Source organism: Myotis nattereri (assembly GCF_964212035.1).
Source record: "Myotis nattereri genome assembly, chromosome: 2".
NCBI lineage: Eukaryota > Metazoa > Chordata > Mammalia > Chiroptera > Vespertilionidae > Myotis > Myotis nattereri.
Window position 1 is genome coordinate 125700626 of NC_138076.1, and position 15589 is coordinate 125716214.

Consider the following 15589-nt stretch of genomic DNA (forward strand, 5'->3'; position numbering starts at 1 on the left):
CATATCTCTCTCTCTCTCTCTCTCTCTCTCTCTCTCTCTCTCTCTCTCTCTCTCTCATTCTTTTGTAGTAGGATAAGCCTTCAGAGTATCTAATGGAAATAAAGTATTTTTTAAGTGAAAATGGAGAAGGGAGTGAGGGAGGGGAAAGTAATACAATACGGAGCATTTGGCCAATGGAGATCAAGGGAAAACTTTCTTAGGTGATGATCCTACCACCCAAATATAACACCTAAGTTGAGAACATGAGATAAGAGCCAGCATTAACAAAATATAAATACTGAAGGGATAGGAAAATGTGAAAGTGGAAAGCTTGAGACAGTTGAATTTTTATCATATAATTCCCATTAGGCAAACATTCTTTTGGAAAAATTTGAATACTTGAGCCTTTTATAGGATTACTAGAAGTCCGATGCACGAAGATTCATGCAAGTATAGGCCTTTCTTCCCCTGGCTGCCAGTGATGGGGGGCTTTCTCTGGCAGCCTGTGCAGTGGCAGTGGCAGTGGCAAGCCCTGTGCGCTCTGGTGCCGCTTCCTCCTGGCCCTCCTTCTCCAGAGAGTTCCTCTGTGCAGCGCTGGTGCTCCTGGGGAGGCACGGAGGGGAAGAGGTGGGGGGAGCGAGGCAGGCGGGGAGGACTGGAGAGGTTGGGTGCACTAGTGCATTTCACTTTCCCATTGTGAAAGTGGGATGCAACTGGCTCCCTTCCGCATCCTCTTCCTCCTCCGCCCTCCGCCTCCTGCCCGCCCGCCCTCCCTCCACGCCCATCGCCCCTCCCCTCTTGATTCGGCGAGATAGGGAGGAGGGCGGTCTGATAATTTGGGTTACTGTGTAGGTGGCCTCTTTCATCTATTCAAAACAAAGCTGAGCCGCCAGCCGCTGCCGCCAGGGCCGCCACCATCGCCCCTTGGCTGGCCCGGGGCTCCCGGGGTGCACTAACTGTGCACTGAGCAAGCTCCCATGAGCGTCTGCGCCTGTGGGGCTGCTCCAAAGCTAGGGTTTTGTTTACCAGAGCAGCGCGGCAGTGGTGGGGTAGAGGGAGATGCCAGACACCGGGAGCTATGACCTCAGGCACCAGAGGGTTGCCTCTGAGGCCGGGGGCTGGGCCACAGGGAGGCTGCAAGGACGGTTGACAGGTGTGGAATGCGGCTGGGAGGCCCTGAGGAGGCACGCTGCCCAGAGCAGCCAGGGGTGGGGCTACCACCATCTTTGTCAGGTTAATTTACGTACTCACTCCTGATTGGCTGTGGGTGTTGTGAAGTGAAGGTCAATTTACTTATTTCTCTTTTATTAGATAAGATAGCTTAATTTTACTGGTCAGTTCTCTGGAATGATATGTGGAAAAGTACCCAAGGAAATATTTCAATAAAATATAAATAAAGGCATTTATAGTCTCTTACATGTGAGTTAATTTGCATATCTTATATTTCTGAATGATATTGTTTCTTTTCTTGATCACACAGGACAAGGAGTAGATGAGCCTCTTTCAGAAACTGGATTTAAACAAGCAGCTGCTGCTGGTATATTTCTTAATAATGTGAAGTTTACTCATGTTTTCTCCAGTGATCTCATGAGGACAAAGCAGGTAAGTTTAGAGTGAAGGTTTAGGGTGATGAGTCAAAAGTTTCACCAGTGTAACCTTGAAAAATCTGCTACCAGAATTCATAGGGAATTAAATCACATATAGACTACCCCCAATATTCCCCTCTCCTCAACAGAACTTTTTTTTCCCATTATACTTTATTTTATTTTGGTAAATTTTAAATTAGACTAGCTTGAGAAAAGCTATCTAAAAAAAAGACAAAGAAGGTGTCGAGAGAGAAAGTCAGGAGAAACAATAGGCAGGAGAATTTAACACACAAAGGCATTAGATGTTGGAATTACTAGATACAGTTAAAAAACAATAACTATAAATACGAGACATTTTTTGAAGTATCTTAAATATCTTTAGGGAACAGATTGGTATAAAAATTACCTAGAGATTTAAAAAGGACCCAAGTCAACTTCTAAAAGCTCAATGGAAGGACAATTTTGTGACAATTACGAGGGAATAACAGGGCTGGGTTTAGCCTTCCCACGTGAATAACTAGAAAATAGGACAAAATTTGTGAAAAACTATTTTCAGATATTGGACTTCAGGCAATGTGGGTTTATGATCCCCAAAAGAAGTGAAACAAACGAGGTGAGCCCTAGGATTGTCCTGACTTTTCTGCTGAAACAATTCCCAGACTATGGTAGGAGAAGCCACATATAGCCCAATGGTCCCAGTGAGTTAGGTGATAGAGCTTGGAAAGGTTAAGTAACTAACATTTTTTAAAAAATATATTTTATTGATTTTTTACAGAAAGGAAGGGAGAGGGATAGAGAGTTAGAAACATCAATGAGAGAGAAACATCGATCAGCTGCCTCCTGCACACCTCCTACTGGGTATGTGCCCGCAACCAAGGTACATGCCCTTGACCGGAATCAAACCTGGGACCCTTCAGTCCGCAGGCCGACGTTGTAACCACTGAGCCAAACCAGTTAGGGCGTAACTAACATTTATGGAGCAGAGTACTGGAAGAGAGAGCTGCACAAAGAAAGAAGTGTAGAAATGTGTGTAGGGATCCCCTTGAATCTTTGGTGGACTTAATTTGCACACGTGTAGGGTGTAACTGCCTGTGGCCAGACAAAACACAACTTCAGGGGGGAGAGCAATTGCTGGGGAAGTTGTAAGCTGAACAATTCCTAGAGCTCAATTTGATTTCCCATCAGCTAAAGTGGAGAGATTTCATTGAATGCAAAGAGCATAGAGTAGAGTTGTCATAGTATTACACCTTAATAAGTGAGGCTAAACTACCCTTAGAGGAACGTAATGAGGAAAGAAATAGAGAATAAAAGAATCAAATTTATCTTCTATAGATGAAAAATACAATATTCTAAAATGAAAATGTTATGGGATGGAATTAACAGCAGAATAGATACTGTCGAAGAAGAGATCAGTGAACATGAAGACATAGAAACAATATTTTAAAGTTGTAAAAAGGAAAAAAGACTAGAAAAGGAACATTGAAAAGTCTCAGAGAAGTATAGTACGACATTAAGCAATTTAATTTACATGTAGTTGAAATCCCAAAAGGGAAGTGGGGCATGAGTATGAGGGTTAAAACAAATAATTTGAATAAGTAATGACTAAAATTTTCCCAAATATTTACCCAGTGAAAAGTCTTTGAAAAATTAGGTGAAATAAAGACTTTCTCTCAAGCAAAAGTTGAGGGACCTAAAATAGCACCATATTTTTATGGTCAGTTATCTTTGAGTGTTTTTGGTTTAGAGTTTTGACAAAGGTACCAAGCTAATTTAGTGATTGAAAGGGTAATCTTTTCTATAAAAGGTGCTGAAACATTGGGATATCCATATGGAAAAACATGAACTTTGACTCTTACCTCACATAACACAAACATTAACTTATGATTGATTATAGAACTAACCTAAAAGCTAAATTTATAAAAATTCTATTTAAAAAATAAAAACCCACAGAAGACACGTTGAGATATTGCCTCACACCTGCCAGAATGGCTACCATCAGTAAATCAGCAAATAAGTGCTGGTGAGGATGTAGAGAAAAAGGAACCCTAGTATACTGTTGGTGGGAATGCAGACTGGTGCAGGCACAGTGGAAAACAGTATGGAGTTTCCTAAAAAAATTAAAGTGGAACTACCTTTTCACCTAGTGATCCCACTTCTGGGACTATTTCCTAAGAATCCCAAAACACCAATTAGAAAGAATATATGTTCCTGTATGTTCATAACATCATTATTTGCAACTAGAGGCCTGGTGCATGAAATTTGTGCATGGGATGGGGGTGGGGACCCTCAGTCTGGCTGGCCTGCACCCTCTCCAATCCGGGACCCCTAACCGGCAGTCAGACATCCCTCTCGCAATCCAGAACCACTGGCTCCCAACCGCTCACCTGCCTGCCTGCCTGATCACCTCTAACCGCCTCTGCCTGCCTGCCTGATGTTCCTAACTGATCCCCTGCCGGCCTCATTGCCCCTAACCGCTCTCTGCCTGCCTGATTGCCTCGGCCCCACCACCGTGGCTTTGTCTGGGAGGACATCTGGAAGATGTCTGGTCTAATTAGCATATTACCTATTATTAGTATAGATAAGTAGCCAAGATCTGGAAACAGCCCAAGTGCCCATCAGTAGAGTAGTGGATAAAAAAGAAGTGGTACACCCTAACTGGTTTGGCTCAGTGGATAGAGCGTCGGCCTGCGGACTGAAGGGTCCCGGGTTCGATTCTGGTCAAGGGCATGTACCTTGGTTGCGGGTGCATCCCCAGTGCGGGGGTGTACGGGGGGCAGCTGATCGATGTTTCTCTCCCATTGATGTTTCTAACTCTCTATCCCACTCCCTTCCTTGCTGTTAAAAAATCAATATAATATATTTTTAAAAAAAGATGTGGTATATTTACACAATAGAATACTATGTGGCTGTAAAAAGGAATGAACTCTTGCCTTTTATGATAGCATGGATGGACCTGGAGATTATAATGCTAAGGGAAATAAGCCAGTCAGAGAAAAATACTATATAATCTCACTTCTATATGGAACCTGATGAAAAAAATTAATTGACAAACAAAATAGAACCAGAGACATGGATACATGGTACAGACTGACAGATTGGGGGTGGGGGAGAGGTCGGCAGGTGGGATCAAAGAAGGTGAAGAGAATAGTCAAAGAACATACATGCATACTCCATGGACACAGACAACAATGTGGTGAGGGCCAGAGGGATGGGAGGGTGGGGTCTAGATGGAGGGGGTCAAATGGGTGACATCTATAATGTCAACAATTAAAAATTAAATTAAGAAAAAAAGAAAACGAAAATCTTTATAAAGGTTTCTTGGGACAAAGCTGATAATTCTACAGAATTGTTGGAAGATAACAAATTATCAGATCCAGAAAGTGTAACAAAACACAGGATAAAGAAAACTCTACATCTACATTTAAAACAAAATTGCAAAACTCCAAAGAATAGAAAGGAAAAGTATCATGTACTAAACACCAATATTAGGCTATCAACCAATTTGACAGTATCAGTAATTTTTTTAATATGCTGAGAGACAGTAGGATTAACCTAGAGTTTTATACCCAGCAAAATGTTTTCTAGTGGAGGTGAAATGAGAGCATTTCAGACAAATAGGCTTGAAAGTAAAGAACTTTCACAGGATAAGAGAAGAAAAATAATTCCAAAAGGAACGTATGAGTTTTAGAAAAGAATGAGCAAAGAAATTAGTAAAGGTTTAGGTCAATATAAAGAACTATTTATAATATAAAACAGTAACAATGATAATGTCTAATTTGTGGGTAGGGTATTAAAAAATAAGGCTGGTTATGGACTTAAATTACTAGTTTTGCAAATACACTGTCCCTTGTCCATTAAAAGTAACCAAGCACACAATGAGAAGGAAACAAAAATAAATAAGTACAAAAGGCAGCAGAAGTAGCCATGGCAGTTAGCTGATAATGGGAGTTGTCACACAAAGGCTTTAAAATAACCATTTAATGCAGAGGTAAAAGCATTGAGAATTTCAGCAGAGAACAGGAAAGTACAAACAAAAATCAAATGCAAATTCTAGAACTGAAAATACTACTAAAATTAAGACTCATTGGGTTTAACAGCAATTTAGACACCCTGAATGGAGATTAATGAACCAGAACCTTTTCTATAAAGAGCCAGAGAGTAAGTATTTTAAGTTAGGTGGGTCATGTGGTCTCAGTCACAGCTGTTCAACTCTGCTGTAGTACTGTGAAAGCAGCCTAAACAATAAGTAAATGGCTGTTTTCTAATAAAACTGTTCACAAAAAGTGATGGTCTGGATTTGGTCTATATAGCCTATAATTTGCTGACTGCTGAATTAGAAATTAGGGTAGAAGGATATATGGAAATCTGGCATGAAGAGAGAAAGGATGAGCAGTACCGAGAGGTAACTTTTACAAAGGAAAATGATTTCTAGGTCTTTTTTATTCATTAAGAAGGTATGTCGCCGAAACCGGTTTGGCTCAGTGGATAGAGCATTGGCCTGCGGACTGAAAGGTCCCAGGTTCGATTCCGGTCAAGGGCATGTACCTGGGTTGTGGGCACATCCCCAGTGGGAGATGTGCAGGAGGCAGCTGATCGATGTTTCTCTCTCATCGATGTTTCTAACTCTCTATCTCTCTCCCTTCCTCTCTGTAAAAAAATCAATAAAGTATATATATTTAAAAAAAAAAAGAAGAAGGTATGTATTATTTTGATGTCTTGGCCAGAATGATTATTTTTATGAGAAGAGAAACAGTTATCTTTCGATTTTCAGACAGTGCATGGGATTTTGGAGAAGAACAATTGTTGCCAACATATGACAGTGAAGTATGATTCAAGACTTCGAGAAAGAGTAAGTAGCTTATGTATTATTCTTTGCCATAGTCATCAACAACTACCTCAGGTTATCATATGGCTAAAAATTAATTACTGCTCGAAGTATGGAAACAGCTAACATTTGTTGAGAATCTGTGCTGTAATAGTCACTGTTACATACTCTCAGAGATAGCATAGATAGTATCTTATTTAACTACTAGGAGCCCAGCGTGCGATTCGAAATTGTGCAGCGCTGTACACCCTCGAGTCTCCGGTCCGGCCCTGCCTCGCTCCCTGGGCCCCGCAGCAGCCACCACCGCTGCTGGTCGGCCCTGCCTCCCTCTCTGGCCCTTGAAGCAGCCGCGGCCACTTCTGATTAGGCCCTCCCCCAGCGCAGGTGCGGGGAGGCCCCTGCGCCCCGCCCCTGACGCTCCGTGTCCGTTTGACCCGTCAAGGTGTCCCAGTTAATTAGCATATTCTAGTATATATAGATATATAGATTAAAATCATATGATATACATTTTTAAAAGTTTTTTAATCCTCACCCAAGGATATGTTCATTGATTTTTTTTTTTTAAGAGAGAGAGAGAGAGAGAGGAAGGTGGGGAGCAGAGAGATGTGAAAGAGCAACATTGTGGTTGCCTCTTGAATGCTCCCCAACTGGGGATCGAACCTGCAGCAACCTAGGTATGTGCCCTGACCAGGAATAGAACCCACAACCTTTTTGGTGTATGAGATAATATTCCAACCAACTGCATCTCCCCGCCAGGTGAAATCATATGATATACATCTTTTTTTTTTTTTTTTAAATATATTTTATTGATTTTTTACAGAGAGGAAGAGAGAGAGATAGAGAGTTAGAAACATCGATGAGAGAGAAACATCGATTAGCTGCCTCCTGCACATCTCCTACTGGGGATATGCGCGCAACCCAGGTACATGCCCTTGACCGGAATCGAACCTGGGACCTTTTAGTCCGCAGGCCGACGCTCTATCCACTGAGCCAAACCGGTTTCGGCCATATGATATACATCTTAAATTATAAAAGTGCAAGGTATATTTGTAAGAATTTAACACAGTAGCTCTAACCAGTTTGGCTCAGTGGATAGAGCATCGGCCTGCGGACTGAGAGGTCCCAGGTTCGATTCCGGTCAAGGGCATGTACCTTGGTTGCGGGCACATCCCCAGTAGGAGGTATGTAGGAAGCAGCTGATCAGTGTTTCTCTCTCATTGATGTTTCTAACTCTCTATCCCTCTCCCTTCCTCTCTCTAAAAAAACACACATTAAAATATATATTTTTTAAAAAAGAATTTAACACAGTACAGAAAAATTTAAAATGAAATTGAAAACCTCTCTCCCTCAGCTTCCCAGTTCTACTGCCTGATTTTAAGCATAAGTAGCCCATTTTAGATACCAGAAATGAATCTTTTGAAACTGTGATTTAGCTAAAGCTGTAGAACAATTTTACATCTGAGATTTGGCTCCAGGTCTCCTAGAGGACTTTTTATTATGCTCTATAACTCTGACCTATAAAACACCTAACGCCCCTGCCAGCCCTGTGATTTCTTACATAACCAGACAGAAATGTAACAGAATGGCTAGGACATCTTTAAAGAATTACTTCACTTAATGTGCTTATGTTCTCTGTTATGGCGCAACATACATACTAGAGCTCCAGCATATGTGCTGCTTGGAAAGGCTCATTTTGCTCAAATGGTAAACAAAATTGCCTTGAATTCAGTGAACACCAAACAGGGCCTGTCATCATCAAGGAGTAGCAAGTGTTATTGATCATTCGGCTGCACCATCTCTTCGCTCTCTCCCTGAGTAATTACATCCTCTCTTATGATTTCTGCTAATGAGCTGATTTCCAAATGGGTACTTTTAGCTTAGATCCCTAAACTGTATCAAACTGCCTACTGTTCATTTCTGTTTGAATGCCCCCCAGCTACTTCCTGCTCAGTGAGCTACACTCTCCTCTCCATTGGGCTCCTGCTTTACCCAGTTCAAATCGTTTATTTTTGACTCTTCACTGTACCTCACACTGCACATCTGTCCTCTGGTCAGTTCTACCTCTAAATAGTTCTTGAATCCTTCCTCTCTCTGCAAACCCACTGCTGCCATCTACTGCAGTTCACTGTCCTCTGTCCCCTAGATCACTGTCACCTAGGTTTTCCTGTTCACTGCACTCCTTTATCAATCCAATGTCCACACCACAAGCCAGAGTAATCTTTGGAAAATTGGGTTGCTGCACACCTGTATACAAGAGTCTGCTACTTCCCTTTTGTCTTCAAAGGTTGTCTAAGCTCTTACCTGTTTGTCTGTGCGCGTGCTGTGGGATCTGACCGGTTGTCTCCACCTGCCTCCTTCCCCTTCCCTGGTGCTTGGTGGCCAGTTTAATAATATTAGCGAGCACTTACATGGTGCTCATCACATTCTGGCCCTGTTGCAAGCTCTGCAAGTTTATTAATTTTTGCAACAACCTGATGTAAAGATTCAAAAACCTCATGTTTTAGCCCCCATTTTACAGGTACAGAAACAGGCACACAGGGGTCAAGCCCATGCTCGGAGTAACAGAGCTAGCTTATTGCAGAGCTCAATGAAAATCGAGGCTGCTGGGCTCTGTGGTCTATGTTCTGGACCTCTGTTCACGTGTCTCTCAGAGATCTTGGATCTGGCGTCCCCCAAACAGCCTGTGCTCTTTCCTCACTCGGCCTGGAATACTTGCTCCTTAAACCTAGCCCACTTCCACCCACCCCAAGGCTTGGGCCTTCAGTGATGTCTCTGCTGTTTGTGTCTGTGTTGGTATTTCCCTCCATCACAGCACTTCCTGCCGTTCCTCGGCTAGTGTCTCCACCACGCTGCCATCTCCGCGGGGGCGGGGGCCACGTGCCTCCCTGCTCTTCTTCACTCTCCCTTCCTGTCTACCATGCTTCAGCGTAGTGTTTGGAATATTGAACCAATGGATGTTTCCATTCTTAAAAAAACAAAGCCAGTGATGATAATTAATGTTCCTCTTTGTAATAGAGGTTACTCCAGATATAACTGAGAATGTTAGAAGTTGGACTTGAGGATTATAAGAGCACCTGGAAAAATGTGCCTATTCTCTTATAAAAAACTAGAGGCTCGGTGCACAAAAATTTGTGCTCTGGGGGGGGGGGGGGAGGGGGTGGTCCCTCAGCCCGGCCTGTGCCCTCTCGCAGTCTGGGAACCCTCGGGAGATAACGACCTGCTGGCTTAGGCCTGCTCCCGGGTGGCAGAGGGCAGGCCCAATCCCTAGGTGCAGCCCCTGGTCGGGCTCAGAGCAGGGCCGATTGGGGAGTTGGGGCGCCGCCCCCTGTCATGCACAGAGCAGGTCAGATCAGGAGGTTGCGATGCCACCCTCAGTCACGCTCAGGGTAGGGCCGATTGGGGGGTTGGGGCACTGCCCCCTGTCACACTCAAGGCAGGGTCGATGGGGAGGTTGCGGCGCCACCCCCTGTCACGTGCAGAGCAGGGCCCATCAGGGGGTTGGGGAGCTCCCACCTGTCATGCACAGAGCAGGGCCGATCAGGGGGTTGAGGAGCTCCCCCCTGTCACTCACAGAGTAGGGCCGATAGGGGAGTTGGGGCACCGCCCCCTGTCACACACGGAGCAGGGTGGATCAGGTGGTTGGGGTACCACACCCTGTCACACTCAAGGCAGGGTTGATGGGGAGGTTGTGGCGCCACCCCCTGTCACGTACAGAGCAGGGCCCATCAGGGGGTTGAGGAGCTCCCCCCTGTCACTCACAGAGTAGGGCCGATAGGGGAGTTGGGGCACCTCCCCCTGTCACACACCGAGCAGGGTGGATCAGGTGGTTGGGGCGCCACACCCTGTCACACTCAGGGCAGGGCTGATGGGGAGGTTATGGCTCTACCCCGTCACACACAGAGCAGGGCCCGTGGGGGGTGGTTGGGGCGCCGCACCGTCACACACAGAGCCACAGGGCGATCAGGAGGTTGGGGAGATCCCCCCTATCAGGCACAGAGCAGGGCTGATCAGGGGGTTGGGGTGCCTTCCCCTGTCACGAACAGAGCAGGGCGGATAGGGAGGTTGTGGCCCCGCCCCCTGTTACACATAGAGCTGCAGGGCGATCAGGGGGTTTGGACACTGCCCCCTGTCACGCTGATCCCGGTGCCAGGAGGCCTCGCGGCTCTGCTGATCCCGGTGTTGGGAGGCATATTACCCTTTTACTATATAGGATAGAGGCCTGGTGCATGGGTGGGAGCCGGCTGGTTTGCCCTGAAGGGTGTCCTGGATCAGGGTGGGGGTCCCCACTGGGGTGCCTGGCCAGCCTGGATGAGGGTATGATGGCTGTTTGCAGCTGGTCACATACCCTTCAGGGTGGCGGTCCCCACTGGGGTGCCTGGCCAGTCTGGGTGAGGGGCTGATGGCTGTTTTCAGGCTGGCAGGTGACGGAAGCTCCCAACCGCTCCTTTTTTTCTTCTTCTTTTTTTTAATTCTGGGCCAGCTTTAGTTCTGAGGCTCCAGCTCTGAGGCCTCCGCTGCTGAAAGCAGGTATCTGGTTTGTTTTGGTTCTGTAATCGAAACAATGTATAACTCTAGCTCTGAGATCCCGGCTGGCTGAAAGGTTTCTGGGGTTTTGTTTAGCTTCTATATTTGTAACAGTGTTTCAAACTGCAAGCTCAGAGGCCGGCAGTGGCAGGCGGGAAACGTTGGAGTCCTCCGTCACCGAAGCAAGCAAGCCTCATGTTAGTTTCAAGCTGCCTGGCTGCCGGCCGCCATCTTGGCTGGCAGTTAATTTGCATATCGCCCTGATTAGCCAATGGGAAGGGTAGCAGAGGTACAGCTCATTACCATGTTTCTCTTTTATTAGATAGGATAATATTTTACTATTGGACTCTGACTGATGGTATTGTTGCACTCTTCTGGTATCATCAGTGCAAACTATAAAAAATGATTTGTCTCCAATATTTTATTATGCAAGTAATCCATTATCATTGTGGGGAATTATCAGTTCAGAGGTGATATAATAGGGTAAGTAGAAGGAAACCACACTTCTTCATGAGGATGCTTGTTCTAAATTTGTCATAAACTTGTACTTAATTGTTATATTGCAAGTTAACTGGAGGCACTGTTGTCTATTGGATATTGCAGAAATACGGGGTTGCAGAAGGCAAGGGGCTGAGTGAGCTGAGGGCAATGGCCAAAGAAGCTGGGGAAGAATGCCCTGCGTTCACACCACCTGGAGGAGAGACCTTAGATCAGGTACGTAGCCCTGGGGCATGTGATGAACTGGCCAATGTCACAGTAGCTGAAATCTGACTTTAAAAAAAATTTTTTTTAGAGAGAGGAAGGGGGAGAGGAAGAGAAACATTGATCAGTTGCCTCCCACATGCACCCTGACCAGGGATGGAACTCACAACCTAGGTATGTGCCCTGACAGGGAATCGAACACACCACTTTTTGAGCCATACATTTTTTGTAATTTCCTTTTTGTAATTAAATTAAATTTTATTGATTTTAGAGAGGAAGGGAAAGGGAGAGAGAGAAATATCAATGATGAGAGAGAATCATTGATCAGCTGCCTCCTGCATATCCCTTACTGGGGATCGAGCCCACAACCCATGGCATGTGCCTTTGACCGAATTTGAACCTGGGACCCTTCAGTTCGCAGGCTGACTTTCTATCCACTAAGCCAAACCAGCCAGGGTTTTGGGTTTTTTTTTGTAATTTAGATGTTCCTAAATTTTAGCTAAGCAGTTTGAAAGTTGTTTGGTTTATAAAACAACTCTGCGTGATGCCATTTTTTCCTTTCTAAGCTATTCTGGCTTTCTCGTTGATTTTAAGTTGGCAGTCATAGCTGATAGTGGATGGAAAGGATGTGTGTTATTACATACTACTGTTAAGAAAACTCTGAATATGAAGCAGTAACTTAAGCAGTGGTAGTGGTAGTCAGTAAAGCAGGTGGTGACGCTCAAGAATGACAAGCAGAACACCTGAGAGGCAAACTAATTCACACTGAAATCTTCAGGCCTCTACTGCCTCCCTGACAGCATCACCCGGCTTGCCTTTCTTTGGACCGTTCTGCTTTTGAATTGTATTATTGGTTATTTCCCCCCTATTCATTACTTTCATGTAAAAAATTTCTATAAATTTAGAAAGGAAAAGTTTTTTTTTTTTTTGTCCTGGTTCTAAGTACACTGAAGTGTCAGATGTAGTCTCCTAGTTAATACTGTTTTATGGGCTTCTGTTTACTTGCATATTTTCCTAACTGGACTGTGAGTGCTTTGAGCTAGGGATTAGGAATTGTATCTTACTCTTCTTTGTCCCCAGTGTGCTTTCATAGTTTCCCGAAGTATGGTGGGCACTTACTAAAGTCCATGGGACTACTGACTGAATGCATAGATACACAGCATTTTGCCCTGGCCTGTGTGGCTCGCTGGTTATAACGTCGGCCCCCACACTGAAGGGTCTTAGGTTTGAATCCCGGTCAAGAGCATGTACCTGCATTGCAGGTTCGCTCCCTGCCCCCGGTTGGGGTGTGTTTGGGAGGCAACCAATTGATGTGTCTCTCTCACGTTGATGGTTTTCACTTTCTCTCTGCCTCTCCTCTTCCTCTCTCCCTTCCGCTCTCTTTGAAAAGCAATGGAAAGAAATCTTCATGAAGATTAACAACAAAAGAAATAGTATTTTATGACATTAGAAAAATCCAATCAGGCTTTATGTTTATGTTTTAAGACAGTCAACAATGTCACTTTATTTCACCCTTTATCTTATCTCCTTGTAGGTGAAGATGCGTGGAATAGACTTCTTTGAATTTCTTTGTCAACTGATCTGGAAGGAAGCAGATAAAAAAGAATCGTGTTCCTTAGAAACTCCAAGCAACTGTCTGGCAACTTCTTTGGCAGAGATATTCCCTTTAGGAAAAAGCTGTGCCTCCAAATTTAATTCAGACAGCAGCGCTCCAGAATTAGTAGCCAGTGTCTTAGTAGTGAGTCACGGTGCTTACATGAAAAGCCTGTTCGGTTATTTTCTGAATGACCTTGAGTGTTCCTTACCAGAAACTCTGAGCAAATCTGAACTTACATCAGTCAGTGCCAATACAGGGATTAGTCTCTTCATCATAAACTTTGAGAAAGAAAGAGAAGTTAAACCAACAGTTCAGTGTGTTTGTATGAACCTACAGGAGCATCTAAAAGAAATGACTGAAACTTGCTAAATTTAAACTCACACCAAAATTGTAACAGTTTTGAGCCTCTGAGGGAGGGAGTGCCTTTGACTTTATTTATTTTCATCCTCTGCTCTCACTAAATTGGAAACAGTTAAAAAAAAAAAAAGCTGTCTATTTAGCAGGTTTTTAAGTTCAAATGGAATCATAGCCACATAAAACACTAATGGAAAACCATTTAGAATTGATTTGTCTGAGTACAATTGGTATTTTCCAGAGTATTTTTACTACCCTGCTTACTTATGTCTCTGGATTGTAAAAGGAGGAAGGAACGCAGTATTGCAAATTGGGGGATTAGTAATCTGGTTACTCTTTTTTTCCCCCCCTTTTTAAAAAATGTTGATATTTTCCTTTAATGTCTGAAAAACCTAGCTTATTTTATTGGCTCACGGTAAGATACTGTATGTTTTGTACTATCTCCAGCCATGCTTGGAAGAAGGAACTATTTATAATTCTCACTGCATATTTACAGTGTCGATACTATATTTTAAAAGTCCTTAAATAAAAAAGGCTTACCATCAAGTTTATATAAAGCAAAATGACACTAGTTTTCAATATAGAAATCAACGGTTGGAATTGTTCCCTCTAGAGCAGCGGTTCTCAACCTGTGGGTCGCGACCCCTTTGGCGGTCAAAAGGACCCTTTCACAGGGGTCGCCTAAGACCATCCTGCATATCAGATATTTACATTATGATTCATAACAGTAACAACATTGCAGTTATGAAGTAGCAACGAGAATAATTTTATGGTTGGGTCACAACATGAGGAACTGTATTTTAAGGGCCAGAAAGTTGAGAACCACTGCTCTAGAGGGTTTGAAATGTGGGTGAATGCAGAAGTTCTTGTCTAATATGTAGGCTGAGAGTTCAGTTTGAGAAAGGCTGTAAAGAAAGTAGAGTTATCAGGGTGCTGCACAGTAGCCTCAGAATAAAAGTGGGTGCTTCGTTGAAAAAGAAAAATCGTACTCTGAGAACTGCAAATGTGGGGGTTTTGTGGAAGGCACGGACGAGATTGCCTCTCTTTTCCCACCAGGTGGCACTGGAGAAAAGGGATTTTGGTTAACTTAATTTCAAGCATATGATTGGACCCTCAAAAATTCTTATCTATCCCAGGCTTTGGGGGTTTAGGTGGAGGGGGGGGCAAAAGAGAAAATGGGGAGACATCTGTAATACTATCAACAATAAAATAAGCAAAAAATCCGTATCTAAATGAAGAGGTGCTTTACACGTAGTCTGCTCTTCAGTGTGCATGTTGATGAATGCTCTGGGTCTCAGCTTAGAAAAGAATTAAGCCCTAGCTGGTTTGGCTCTGGAGAGAGCCTGCCCACTGAAGGGTCCAGGGTTCGAATCCGGTCAAGGACACATGCCCAGGTTGTGGGCTTGATCCCCGGTAGGAAGTGTGATTCATCAATGTTTCTATCTCTCCCTCTCTAAAATCAATAAAAATACATAAAGAAAAAGAAAAGAATGCTGAAGTTTGTCGGTTAAGGCTAAAATGATGTATGGTCAGCTTTTACTTTGAACATCATTGAAATGTGTGAAGTTCAGCATCCTGCTGGGCTCCAGCAGTTTTCCTACCAGTATTGGAACAGCACAGTTGAACACCAGGGGAAGTGGGCTGCAAATGAAAATTTGACAAAGTAACCAAAAAGTACAAATAACAGATGCCTACATTTCCATCATCCAAAAGTAATGCACCCCCTTTTAAGATACATTGTGATGTAAGTCAAATTTCTTATGTAACCAATTCTCAGTCATGTTCCCCTCTGTACTCTACAGAGGCAACCACTACAATGAATCTATGTATTCACCCATTCTTTACATCTTTACCTGGTATAAGGAAATAATATTGTTTTGGTGTCAAAAATGTACATAAATACCTTCAAGCTGTCTGTATCCTTTATTTTCACTCACTGTGTCTGGGGGCTCTATTTTGATTTGTATAATCTACTTATAACCACTGTATTCTGCTGAATAAATATGCACGTTTTGTGTCGTC

General features: G+C 43.7%; 1 protein-coding gene across 3 annotated transcripts in view; it reads left to right on the forward strand.

Annotated features, from left to right (window-relative positions):
* The window catches only part of TIGAR (TP53 induced glycolysis regulatory phosphatase), a 29723-nt gene extending 14134 nt beyond the window's left edge, over nt 1-15589 (forward strand). Inside the window, exons 3-7 of one of the 3 annotated variants that reach the window (XR_013995482.1) lie at nt 1460-1581; nt 6337-6414; nt 11518-11628; nt 13151-14181; nt 14402-15589. Coding sequence is in view for 1 of the 3 variants with exons in the window: in XM_081082366.1 (XP_080938492.1) it covers nt 1460-1581; nt 6337-6414; nt 11518-11628; nt 13151-13582 (743 nt within the window). In the remaining 2 variants the exon portion in view is untranslated. Of the gene's footprint in view, nt 1-1459; nt 1582-6336; nt 6415-11517; nt 11629-13150 lie in introns of all 3 variants that reach the window. The other 2 variants (XR_013995483.1, XM_081082366.1) reach the window with 2 other exon arrangements.